This window comes from Vigna umbellata, chromosome 8 (genome assembly GCF_029865625.1).
Source record: "Vigna umbellata cultivar VRB3 chromosome 8, Vumbellata_1.0, whole genome shotgun sequence".
NCBI lineage: Eukaryota > Viridiplantae > Streptophyta > Magnoliopsida > Fabales > Fabaceae > Vigna > Vigna umbellata.
The window spans coordinates 26,943,032-26,956,557 of NC_142172.1; the positions used below are offsets into that span (position 1 = coordinate 26,943,032).

Consider the following 13,526-nt stretch of genomic DNA (forward strand, 5'->3'; position numbering starts at 1 on the left):
TTGTGTCTTGAATTATTGCGTTTCAGTGGTTCAGGTACAGATTTGTGGCTTTGATCTTCGCAGAGGTGTTCACGGTGGCGTTAACGGCTCGCGGAGGAGATTCCTTGTGGCGATGCTGCAGTTTGATTCATTGAGGCCGAGGCTCCTCTTGTGGCTTCTTTGGGTTGGCACTCGGCCCCACGGTGGGCGCCAAAATGTTTCGGTGTACATTTACCTGCGTGTCTTTACTGTTCCTGGCTGTCTGGGTTGCTTGTTGATCTTCAATTGTTGTTCTTCATACTCGCCAAAGGAGGGGGAGGTACCTGCAAAGATACTCCGACGCTCAAGTCAGAAGTGAATCATGGAGCTAAAGCTCAGAAGAGAGTAATTGGATACTGCTCTGAAATATTATTCAGGATCTCTAGAGCATAAAGAGAACGTACCTGGACTTGGGTCCTGTCACTGTATTTATAAAGAATAAAAATAACCACCTTACCTAAAAGTGTGGTTAGTGGCTTTGACTGATATTTTAACTGTCTAAAAGTATTGACTCAACTTTAACATAATAATTTGAAAATAATCATAATCTTTAAATATACGGATTTTCATTTTAAACATGAGATAATTAAATTGTATGAAAAATAGCATGAGCATATGCAGAAGTAGTTTTATTTTCAACCGTTGTTATTTATCGTCCATGTTACCGCCAGCATAAAAGGATTTAAACTCGTAGCATGAAATATTAAGTTTCTCAATTATGTGAATGTGTTTGATTCGCGTAATCATGGAAGTCAAGAAACCTGAAATGTCTCCTTCTGATTGGAATTGGAACTTGGAAAGGGTCATCACCCGGGGTCTGGTGCATGTGTCCTCGTCTTGACAATTCTATTTCTTGTATTTTGCCTAAAAACAGGAACCAAAGATTCTCTTACACAGCTTCATCGAGGATATCAAGGATGCATTTACACTGCTTCTGCAACAAATAAAGCTTTACAATACATTCTGCATAAAATAAAGCTGTCTACCATCCCACTGCCAGTCACATTATTTTAAATTAAGAAAACCTAAACTTATATTAACATAATATTTACATCAATACCCATAAAGTTTTTTATTTTTTAAAAAATACGAAATTATATTATATTTATATAGTTTTAAAATAAACAAAACATAAATACATAATATTTTTAAATCTCCTCAGTTTAATTTTGTAACACAATATCATGGTAATATACGAACATAAAAAAAGAAAGTAAGTTAGAATTTAAAAAAGTTTAATACACATATTCAAGACGTTAAATACATCGAATCAATCACATTTCATCCATATATTCTAATAATATCATTTCAATTATTATTGACATAATCATCATAAACATTTAATTTTAATTTCAAAATATTCATAAGTTAAATTAGACTCGAAGAGATACATATGTAATACTACCTTCATAAAGTTATACTCATGATAAATTTCTATGATCTACTAGACAATTATTTCAATACTGCAAACTAGATTACAAAAATTTCTTTTTACTCATATTGTTTACATAAATCCAATTTAGTAAAATCAAGATCATCTACTTCAGTCCCAAATTCAATAGACAATCTAAACATATCAATCTTTTTTCTATAGTAATAACTATGCTCACCGAACAATGATGTCATATTAGAATCATACCCCATATTAATCAAACGTAATCATACAATAAAAAAATACACAAATTTTTAGAAACCTGTAAACTAAATTTCTTAAAGTTCAGAAAATACTTTCTATTACTCACTTATGAATTATATTTAAATTAAGCATACGTTACAATTCTCCTAACCAAAATTTTGCTTGCTCAGGCAAAGACACCATGTCTCATGAATTTTAGTCATCCAATGAAGATTTTGCTTACCTAGTGACCATAATATTCACCTAGCAACTACACCATCGGGAGTTTTTATTAAACAACTTACTAAACGAGAATTTACTCTTTAACAACCAAAACTCCCAGGCTTTTAATTAAACATGTTTCGGTTTATGGGGTCGAGGTTATAAATCTTCGAAGTTTTATGTGTACAAGTTCTTATTTTTTTTTGTCCTCCACTCTGTTTGGTCTAGTTGAGAGCTTACTTGCAGAAGGTACTTCGATGACAAAGTTAGTGTTCGTTCGGCTGTTATAGTAATTAATGCACAATAAATGTAAATCACCTACCTCTTTACCTCAAACTTGTATTTATAGTTTTCGGATTGAGCTTTGGATTAATGATAGCCTAATAACGACCCAATTTCTAGTAATCATGCTTTAGTCTAAGCTACTTAATGTTAGTGTTAATCTCGTAGTATTTTGACTATTTAGCTAGTCATGTGATGGTCGTATTGTCCATCATAAGTAATAGAAGTAAGGCCCAATTTGGCCCAACAGAGCACATGTGAAACCAAAGCAGAAAATAGCACAACAAAAGAATATACCAGACTATAGTGCTGTATATAAGACTTTTTTGTTTTTGCCCTTATTTTGTTAGGTCATCTTTTGTGTATATATATTACCCTTTATGAAAGGTAATACAAAAGAATGAATTCCTTTTGCATCTTTATCTCTTATCTCTCTTTTCTTCGTCTCTGTTCTTTTATGGTATCAAAGCTCCCTCCTAGAGTTCTACCCTTTTTCTTCTTTTCATCATGACTGAAACAAATTCCAAGAGCACAGGTCATGATTAAGAATTCAATCCTAATTCTAGTGTCTCTTCTGACCCTAGTCTCATTTCTTCTAGTACCCTTCTATATTCATCCCAGTGAAGGACCTAGTTCTGTTTCTATTACACCTATTCTTACAGAAAATAATTACCATTCTTGGTCTCGCTCATTTAGAATGACTTTGATTTCCAAAAGTAAAATAAGTTTTTTGATGGATTCCATACATGTTCCTTCTCCTACAGATATTTGTACCATTCTTGGGAACGTTGTAATATATTGATCATGTCCTGATTTCTTAATTTTTTGTCTTCCTCTATTGCTCAGAGTGTTATCTTCTTTGATCGTGCCATTGATATTTGGACTGGTCTTCGGGAACATTTTTTCCAAGGTGATTTGCTTCGTATAGTAAAGCTCCAAAAAGAAATCTTTGGCCTTCGCCAAGGTTCGAAATCTGTCTTTGATTATTATATTTGGCCTTCGCCTTCGCCTTTGCCAACATATCCCATCAATGTGATCAACAAACATTGAGGGGGTCAATCCATTCATCAATGCGTTGACTCCTCCTCCCACATAGAAGTCATGGTGGCGGTCTTTCTCCAAATGAAAGATTCAAGCAAAACTCAAATAAATATTATCCTCCTAGTCACCCTCGCTGTCCCGGTAGACCACGCTTCAACGGCAACAATGATCGCAATGACGTTGGCTCTTCCTCCTCTGTTAACAGTGTCGTAAAAAATGCATCCCTCACAGGTGACAATGGCGAGAACCCCACATGAATCAAGGTTTACTCTAACCTAGGCTCAATATCAGTGTGTAATGGATCTTCTACATCAACCAAATTCTTCCTTAAATGATGTGGGCTCAAGTGTTAATGTCCAGCCCTCAAGTGCTAGTTCTTCTTATATCAAACAAAAGGGCCCAATTTCTGATTCTCTTAGTATTTCTTTCATTTTTTGCACCACCGCACACATTCTTAACGCTAGTAAACACACACCCTCACCATCATCACTGTCCCCTATATTATAGACTCTGGTGCAACAGATCACATTGCTTCCTCTTTACATCGTTTTCAAAATTATTCAAAGATAAAACCAGTTGATATATGTTTATCCAATGATACCATTGTCAAATCTTATTTTTCTGGTACTGTCCAATTTTTCCCAAAATTCATAATCCATGATGTACTGCATGTACCATAATTTAACTTCAATCTTCTTTCTATATCAAACTTAATTTCCTCTCTTAAATACTCACTTTCTTTGATGATTCTTGTCAAATACAAGAAATGGACACATGTTAGATGATTGGTTTGGCTAAATTGACAAAAGGTCTACTATTTAGAAAACAAAAGGAAGGAGAAAACCTTATTTCCTATGCCAACAATGTTGTTACCTCATTTTTATCCTCACCAACCTATGGCATTTTAGGCTTGGCCACCTTTCTCGAAAACGTCTCAATGACTTGCATAATCAATATCCCTTTATTCCAAAACATGTTCATGAAAATTGTTATATTTTTCATCTTTCAGAACAAAGAAAATTGTCATATTTTTCATCTTTCAGAACAAAGAAAATTGTCCTATACGTCTAACACGAGTATAACTTCAAATACTTTTGATCTAATTCATATGGACATTTGGGGTCTCTTTTCTACCCTTTCTCTTCATGGTCGAATATTTTTTAACCATTCTTGATTATTACAACCAATTCACTTGGATTGTTTTATTAAAATCTAAAGCTGAGGTAAAAACACATGTCCAAAATTTCATTGTCTTTGCTGAAAATCAATTTGACACAAAAATCAAATGCATTCACACGAATAATGGTCCAAATTTTTTTCTTAAAGATTTCTTGGCATCTAAAGGCATCCTTCATCAAACTAGTTGTGTTTACACTCCCCAACAAAATGGCAGTATTGAAAGAAAACATCAACACATTCTTAATGTTGCTCATGCAATTATGTTTTAATCTCATCTTCCTAAACATTTTTGGTCCTATGCGGTTAAACATATTGTTTATTTAATTAACCATGTTCCCTCTCCTATCATTCAAAACATGTGCCTCTATGAGCTTTTACATAAACAAACACCTGATTTTTCCATGCTTAAAATTTTTATTTGTTTATATTACGCTTCCACACACACTCCACGTCAAAAATTTGATGCTCGTTCTCGTGAGGGATTTTTTCTTTGTTTTCAAACTGGAAGTAAGGGATGTGATATTTTTTATTTGATTTCTAAAACTATCTTTATATCATGAGACATTTTCTTTTTTGAATTTAATTTTCCGTTCACACCAAATTCAAGTTCAAACACCACTATTTCTACTCCTCTCATGGATCCATACTTGAACACTATCAGCCCCACTCGGCCGAACATTCACACAATCCATTTATTTCTCATGATTCATCTAAATTCTCACCTACTACTCATAGATGTCAATCTAACCCACCCTTCACACAATCCCAAACCACCACACAACAAACTAACACAAGCTAAAACAATCCATCACCTAGCCATTTACCATCATCTTCAGATACACAACTTTCAACACCACTAGCACCACCCCTTCGTCGCTCCACTCGACCTAACAATCCCCTTCCTTTCCTTCACAATCTTTAGGTATAATTCTTTGTCTATAATGCCAAATCCATAATCTTTCAGGTGCCGGTATCCAATTCAATCTGTCATTAGTTATTGTCGAATTTCTGAATCTCATCGTCATTATTTAATGAATCTTTCTTTTGAGTAAGAACCCCATAATTATCATGAAGTCGTTTCCCATTCTTGCTGGCTTGAGGCCATGAACGTTGAGATTGATGCCTTGGTTTTGAATAAAACTTGGGAAATTGTGGACAAACCTCCCCATGTCAAACCCATCGATTGTAAGTGGGTTTACTGACTCAAACGAAGATCAGATGGCTCTATGGAATGTTACAAAGCACATTTAGTTGCCAAGGGTTTTGCACAGATACTTTAAAACTTTTTCTCCTGTTGTGAAAATGGAAACCATTCGCGTTACTCTTGCTCTTGCATCCATTAATCATTGGCAACTTCAACAATTAGGTGTCAGCAACTCGTTCCTTCATGGGGATCTTATTGAAAATGTGTACATGTCTATTCCTCCTGAATTAGGCTCTTATGATCCCTCTGAATGTTGCAAATTGAAGAAATATCTATATGGTCTCAAGCAAGCTAGTCACATATGGTATGAAAAACTTTCTCTTTTGCTTATCTATTGTGGTTATATTCAAGCCCAAGCTAATCATAGTTTGTTTATTAAAGTTTCTGGTCCTGACATTATTGTTATGATTATATACGTTGACTAGAAATTCACCTGTTGAAATCATATTAAACATGTTCTTCACTCTAATTTTCACATTAAGGATCTTGGGATTTTAAAATATTTTCTGAGCTTGGAGGTAGCTCAATCAGAAAGAGGGATTTCTCTTTGTGAACGCAAATATTGTATTAATTTACTCACAAATGCTAACATGCTTGGTTGTAAACCTTCCTCTACCTTAATGGATAGCTTCTTCGCCTCCATCAGGACTTTAGCCCCCTCTAGGATGATCCTTTATCCTATCGACGTTTGGTTGGAAGACTGTTATATCTTACTACTACACGTCTATACATTATATATGCCACATAACAACTTAGCTAATTCATGGCTCATCCGGCTCAAGCTCACAATCGTGTTACTAATAAAGTTTTAACTTATCTCAAAAGTTGTCCAAACAAAGGTCTTATTTTTTGTAGAAATTTTCCCCTATAAATATCTGGTTTTAATGATGGCTACCGGGCCAGTTATGTTGAATCTCACTTATTATTGTTTCTCTCTTGAACATTTTATAACTTATAATTTATAAGTTTATAATAAATGAATAAATAAAAATAATAATAAACTTTGAAAATACATATACTAGACCCGTATGCATCATCTTCTTTTATTAAAATAATAATTTTAATTTAAAAAGTAATTAAATTTAAATTAGCAATAGTTTAAAAGATAAAAATAAAAATATAATTATTTTAATTTAAAACTATATTAAATTAAAAAATATTTTTATAAATTATAAATTATAAATATTATAAAAGGAGTGAATAATTAAAAGTATATTAAATTATAAAGAAATATTTTTTCACAGAATTCACTTCTTTGTGTTTCTTTTGTTCTCAATCCCCAAACATTTGCTGTTTAGTTGCATAGACACTGCTTCCATATTAAGGTTGGGTTCCTTAGCCATTTGCTAGCTATGAGTTGGGTTCCTTGGCCTTTTCCAAGTACCTGATTGCTTTCTGAATTCAGCAAGTTTCGGAATGGCGACGAGCGCGAACAGCGGTGGCGTTGGCAACCAAACCTACAAACCCTACCGGCATTTGAAAACCCTAACTGGCCACGAAAGCGCCGTGTCATGCGTGAAGTTCTCGAACAACGGAACGCTATTAGCCTCGGCATCCCTCGACAAAACCCTAATTATTTGGTCATCTGCCACGCTCTCCCTCCTCCACCGCCTTGTTGGTCACTCTGAGGGCATCTCTGACCTGGCCTGGTCCTCGGATTCGGACTCTCACTATATCTGCTCTGCCTCCGACGACTGCACCATCCGTATATGGGACGCCACCGGGGGCGATTGCGTGAAGATCCTCCGCGGCCACTCTGATGCGGTCTTCTGTGTGAATTTCAATCCCCAATCAAGCTACATAGTGTCCGGGTCCTTCGACGAGAGCATTAGGGTTTGGGATGTGAAGACCGGCAAATGCGTCCAAGTCATCAACGGCCACTCTATGCCTGTCACCTCCGTGCACTACAACCGCGAGGGCACCCTCATCCTCTCTGCCAGCCATGATGGCTCTTGCAAAGTTTGGGACACCAAAACCTTTGCTCCATTGAAGACCCTCATCGATGATAAGGTTCCTGCTGTCTCCTTCGCCAAATTCTCCCCCAATGGCAAGTTCATTCTGGTCGCAACTCTGAATGACACCCTGGTGAGTTTTCATTCTCTTTTTAATTTTTCTTCTTCAGTGTTTTTTACATTCTAAATAGTGTTTTTTTTTTAAGTAGAAAGATATTACTGTTACTGTCAACCAAATAGATCAAGCAACTACTTATAAAAAAGACATTTTTTTCTTCTATAGGTAACCTTTACAAAACTACCATGTTGAAGGAAATGAGCCTAATAATTTTTCCTGCTAGACTAACTTTAGAAAAGTAGTGATTTTAGTCTCATCTTACTAAGTATACCGCACCTTAGACGAACATGACTCTTCCAAAAAAACCTTGTTCATTGTATCTACTGGATTATTACTCCATTAGAAGGTTAGAAATGGAGCAGAGATGGCAAAAGGGAAGGAATAAGCTGATTTAACAGGAAAGATCATGGAATTATCTTCTTTTCAAACACATTTATCACAGCTTGCATAACCTTGCATAGCATACCAAAGTTGATAACATAGTCTAGGGCCCTTCCTCTCAATCAAATATATTCTGCCTCCAAATGCCATTTCCAGAACCATACCCAGTTATCAATCCATTGATATCACTGCACAAAAAAAACCATGACAGAGCAGCTGAAGAATACTAAAATACTATCTGATGAGCATATATCCCTCCAGCAAATGGGAATTGCTATTTTGCAGTCTCCTTTATTCAAAGGCATTTGAGCCCAAGGGACCGGATTTATGAGGCAATGATTTATAGTAAGCAGCCTCTGGATTTATAGTAAGCAGCCTCTGGATCGCAACCTTCACTTAGCCATAAGACCCAAATTAAATAGTTCCTGATTTTTAATTCCAACCACCCGTCGGCCCAAGGTCTTGGGTAGACAAACAATTTTCCTTATGGTATCATCACCAGATCATGGAAACGATCTTTGAAATCTGGATCGAGACATTTAAATTTCTCTTTGGAGCTTTATATAAAAGACAAGAATATCTTAAATTATTTATGTAATATATTGGGAGCACACATTTTTCACGCTAATATGTTATGATGTTAGATAAATTGTGACTCTGCTTTTGAATGCAAACTTAAGAGGAAATACCCAGATTAACCATAGTATTGCTTGTTCTTTCTGAATGAAATTTATCTTTCTATTATTTTCTTTATCAACTAAAAACAGGAAGTGCTGAGATAACGTATCGATCATTTGTGCTGCTGACATTGTGTAGAATTAGGCTGGAAACATGACATGTATGAACTTCTGAGGACGGGTTTGATGAAAAGGTTACTTCTGGTCACGCTCTGCATCATTAAGATAAGGGTTCCGCGTGAGAAACAGTTAGAAATCATAGTGAATAATCCATTGGAAATAGTGATGGGTAAAAAGTAGTTAAAATGAAGAGTATGATTGGTATTGTAAGGAGCTTACTGGATTGTAAATTGTAGAGTCGTAATACACATAGTAGATCCTACATCAATCTGAGATATGCGCTAATAAAATAATATAAATAATTTTGAAAAAATTCATCCATAGTTTCACACTTTAATATAATTAATCTAACTTGAGCTCATCAAATAAGTCATACTAAAGAAAATATGTCAACCAAGTGCTCATGAGTCACAACAAAACAACTTAAATACCTAATTACTTAAGTGAAAGTAGCCTGAACAAAATACCAAATTATCAAAACCAACTACCAAGTCCATGAACACCTAGATGGCTAACGCCTTAGATACTAAACATCTAATATAAATCTTTCAAATTAAAACCAAAACTGGAGGGATTTTCATTAGCTATATCTCCTTAACAAAGCCCATTAATAAGACCATTCTCCTCCTAGTGGTGGGACAACAAGGACATCATCCTATTGCCCTCCACCTTGGGCTTGACCTTGTACTTGTACATCATCTTCATTTGAATTTGGAGCACCATTTAAACTACATTTTCATTGTCTCCACTCATTATTGCATAGAATATCATCAAGTTGGAACTCCTCAAGTGATTTTCTTTTGCCTTCCTTCATTAGCCAATATTGAATTAATCGTGACATAAACAAACATCATTCATAGTTTCTTGTTTTAAATCATTATTTTCTTTGTGTGAACCTAATAAACACAAGTGCAAACATACATATAATTAACAACGCAGAACTAAAAACACATTGATTTGATGTTTTCATGACTTCCATCGATGATACCGCCTATCTGCTCTGCTGTGATCTTGTGTATGTACTGAATTGGACATGGTGGGCAAAAAGTGGAATTGAGTGATCCATGATTTTCTTTGCAATTTTAATTACGTTGGTGATGGGAGCACATTGTTAAGTAGTGTCCTGGAGACATTTAACATTCTCTGTAGTTAATTTTCTATGTTAGTTTAGCATATTGGTTCTTTGATAGTTTCCCTGACAAAATAGTTTTTCTGGATGCAGAAGCTCTGGAACTACGGGAGTGGGAAGTTCTTAAAAATATATTCTGGGCATGTGAATAGAGTATACTGCATAACTTCTACATTTTCTGTGACTAATGGGAGATATATTGTTAGCGGTTCTGAAGATTGCTGCGTTTATTTATGGGATCTTCAGCAGAAAAATATGATTCAGAGACTTGAAGGCCATACAGATACTGTGATATCTGTTACTTGTCACCCCACAGAGAACAAAATTGCTTCCGCTGGTCTCGCTCGAGATGCAACTGTGAGGGTTTGGGTACAGGATTCCTGAATAATATTGAAATTATAGGGTGTTTTAAGTCAACTAATACAACTCATGCACGGTGATCTCTTGTCGGCACTATTCTGTCTTTCTTTTTTGTAAATATATTTTTCATTATTTGATTGTAAACTCATCACATTTCTAGACATCTTAAAGTGTTACATGTCTAATGTGTGATGTGAAGTATGAGTCTTGTATGTTACCTATCCAAATTTCTTCACTATATTCTTTTGTATTGTTTGTGCCTCGTTAGATGGGATTTTCAGATTTTAAAGAATCGAAAGTGGTGGTTTTCTAAAAAGTAACGCAACTTGCACAATGTACAACTATTTTTCTTTATGCCTAGAACTAGTTTTGTAAAACTTTTAACACCATTAACGTGAGGTGATGCGAAAATGCAACAAATATTGTCCCTCTGTAAATTTCAGCCATATGTTTTTTGGATGAATGAAGGCATATTTTCCAAATGGAAATATAGCATATGAATATTGTAAATCTTTCAAGAATATTTAGTTTTAATTTAATTTCTTAAAAGCTTAAGAAAATTCAAAAGATTTGAGATTGAAACACCATTTGTGTTTCCCAAAATCACCAATGTTCTCCATGATGATCGCATGAGTTATTTGAAGCTATGAGTAGACTTCACAGTACTAAAATTCAATTTCAAATGCAGTATAGACTATCCAAAGGGAAGCAGAATAATTGTTTTAAAATTTGTCAGTCATATACAGAGATTATTGCAGAGCGTGATGAAATAGTTACAACATCCGCTAGTGGATAAGACATTTAGTGGCAGGAAACATCAGTTTATCTGCATGCATTCTCGTATTCAAATTCAACTGCATACTAGGAGATCATAGATTTCAGAGACATTCTTGACACTCTTTCTCTCTTTCTTGTGTGTTTAAAAACAGTTGATACGGCCTTCACTTGCTCGAGTGTTGGATCAGAATTGATGAATAAGTGTTCCTTGGATTTATGAAAATAAAGATAAACAAAACATAGGTAGGAACTAACAATCAGATAGTAGCTGACATCAGATAATCTGTTGTACGCTGTATTTTTGTCCACTGCATCAAAATCTAAATGCTTGTTTAAAGTAAAAATAAGAAAAGCCATGAACGTTGCCATGTGAGTTTCTTTTTCTCATTTGGAAACAGAAGATCATTATTGACAGTCACACCATTAAGAAAATTTATTTACCACACCCACTTACTCTCTTTGCAGACCATATGTTTTGCAAGCGTAAGATCAAGATGAGAAGAAAGGGGCAAGTTTATTAGTTTCCTTGTTGAAAAATGTGACTGTCAATATAAATATAACATTGAGGAACAAGACTTAACAACTCAATTGACTACTACTCATGTTTCCAAGCATACAAAATGAGAGAGAACCCAAAGCATTGCAGCTGGGAATCCTTAAACTGCTGAGAAGAAGACAATGTTAGTGCAGTGGTATCAGAAGCTGATTGGCCTTCCCACACCTTTTCACTTGAAATGCATGTTTGGAACATGAAGACTGCATTGCCCATAGCATTCCCAAAGAGCCAACTATGCACATCCCAAAACACTTCAACCGGAACCCCATCCACCAAAATGGTGTGATTCCCTCGGAACTTCCACTTGAGACGCTTCACCTGCATCACTGTCTTGCTATCAATCCGAATCACAAGAGAGGGATCGTTAAAACCCACAGTATCACACTCAATTGTGACATCATGCACTTGCCCCTTGTCAAAAAACTGAGCCTTTGCACCATAAAACTTCTTCCCAAAAATATGCTCTCTTTTTGCAATGAAAACGGTACCACTGTGAGAAAAAGCACAATCACTGTCCATCTTCTTGCATGCCTCCTTTTTCAGATCCCCAAGCAGCAACACCAGCTTCTTGTTGAACACCACCACTAAGTAGAAACCCTCCAGCGGCTCAGGCCCGGAACCAAACTTGGCACAGCTCAAATCCCAAAAGATATCAATTTTACCAGATTGGACCTCCAAATTCTTGGACCCTTTTCTCTTGGAGAATAGCCATGGCTTTATCTCAACCTTGCAGAGACAATGATTTCCCAAATCATCAATTCCCACGCTCAAGCCTTGACCCATGAGAGTTTTGGTCCAGGAGACCGTGATCAGACATGAACGGCGTCTTAATTTGCATTGGTACACACACGTGACAACATTTTGAGCCGCTCTTGTGGTGCTTGATGAGGATGAATCAGCAACCTGAACCCCATTTTCTCCAAAACAAGAAGGAAAGTCCTTCATGGCAACACTAGCAACAACAAACAATTGGATGCAAAAGAGTTGAGTTTGGACATGTGCTTCTAATCGTGTTTCTTCAGAATGGGATAGGACATAGGAGGAGAGAGGGGTGTGGGGGACAAAGAAAGAGATTTAGATTTGGTTGATGTTTGAATTGTGTGGGGAGATTAAGTGGAGTAATAACCAAAACAAAAGGATGAGTGATGAAAAAAACTTTGCAGGGAACATAAAAAGGAAGAGTGACTGAAAGGAAAAAGGTCGCTTTAAGCACATGGGGTACCAAGGATAATAAAAGGCTACATACAATTGACCCCATTCTATTGCTACTGCCATTGCTGTTGCTATGCTTATGCATGACATGAGTCAACCAAATGCCAAAGACTGCCGTCTACGCTAGAAGAAAGTAATGGCTTTCAAATTCAGCAAATGGGTTTCAAATATCTTTTGTTAATGGTAATAAGAAAGTTTAATTTCTTGAATTTCATATGTTGTGATATCACAAACAAGTCTCATCAACAACTTCTGTGACCTTTATGCTTCATAAGATCTTAAACTTTTATGGTAAATTCTGACTTTTCTTCTCTTATTCTCTCATGTTTCCTCCCTTCTTTCTCTTCCAATTCTTTTGTGGTATAAAAGACAAGTTAAAAGAATTAAGTTAGCTTAGTAAGATGGTAAGACGTGGTAATTCAACAATAATCTTCCTCTTTAAGATGCTATGACCTTAGACGCATCATTATTTAGTCGCTCTCTATAAAACAGATTATAGCCCTTAAATCTTTCTCACCATATAAGGGAATTAATTTTCTTTCATATTATTGTAATGAATTAAATTATTCATTTAACTCGATACTATGTCATTAACTTGTAAACTTCTGTAATTTGATTGTCGAAAAAAAATTGTGTAATAATTACGTTGAAACTAATTTACATTACAATTCTTAATCATACAT

General features: G+C 35.5%; 2 protein-coding genes across 2 annotated transcripts; one reads left to right on the forward strand and one right to left on the reverse strand.

Moving 5' to 3' along the window:
* The first annotated feature begins 6,842 nt into the window (after nt 1-6,842).
* Nucleotides 6,843-10,536, forward strand: WDR5B (Transducin/WD40 repeat-like superfamily protein). The gene is made up of 2 exons (XM_047322511.2): nt 6,843-7,646; nt 10,032-10,536. The coding sequence occupies exons 1-2, from the start codon at nt 6,978-6,980 to the stop codon at nt 10,320-10,322; spliced, it is 960 nt and encodes a 319-aa protein (XP_047178467.1). The 5' UTR covers nt 6,843-6,977; the 3' UTR covers nt 10,323-10,536.
* Nucleotides 10,537-11,437: 901 nt separating this feature from the next.
* LOC124845414 (uncharacterized) lies at nt 11,438-12,919 on the reverse strand. Its single transcript, XM_088097035.1, has one exon. It carries the CDS (start codon nt 12,574-12,576, stop codon nt 11,671-11,673), a length of 906 nt encoding a protein of 301 aa, XP_087953161.1. The 5' UTR covers nt 12,577-12,919; the 3' UTR covers nt 11,438-11,670.
* Between the last annotated feature and the right edge of the window lie 607 nt (nt 12,920-13,526).

What these genes read in the sequence shown, in the direction of transcription:
- WDR5B (XM_047322511.2), top strand. Translation starts at nt 6,978, where the DNA reads ATGGCGACGAGCGCGAACAGCGGTGGCGTTGGCAACCAAACCTACAAA. An exon ending in CAACTCTGAATGACACCCTG is followed by an intron (nt 7,647 to 10,031) that starts GTGAGTTTTCAT and finishes TTCTGGATGCAG; the next exon opens with AAGCTCTGGAACTACGGGAG.
- LOC124845414 (XM_088097035.1), bottom strand. Translation starts at nt 12,576, where the DNA reads ATGAAGGACTTTCCTTCTTGTTTTGGAGAAAATGGGGTTCAGGTTGCT.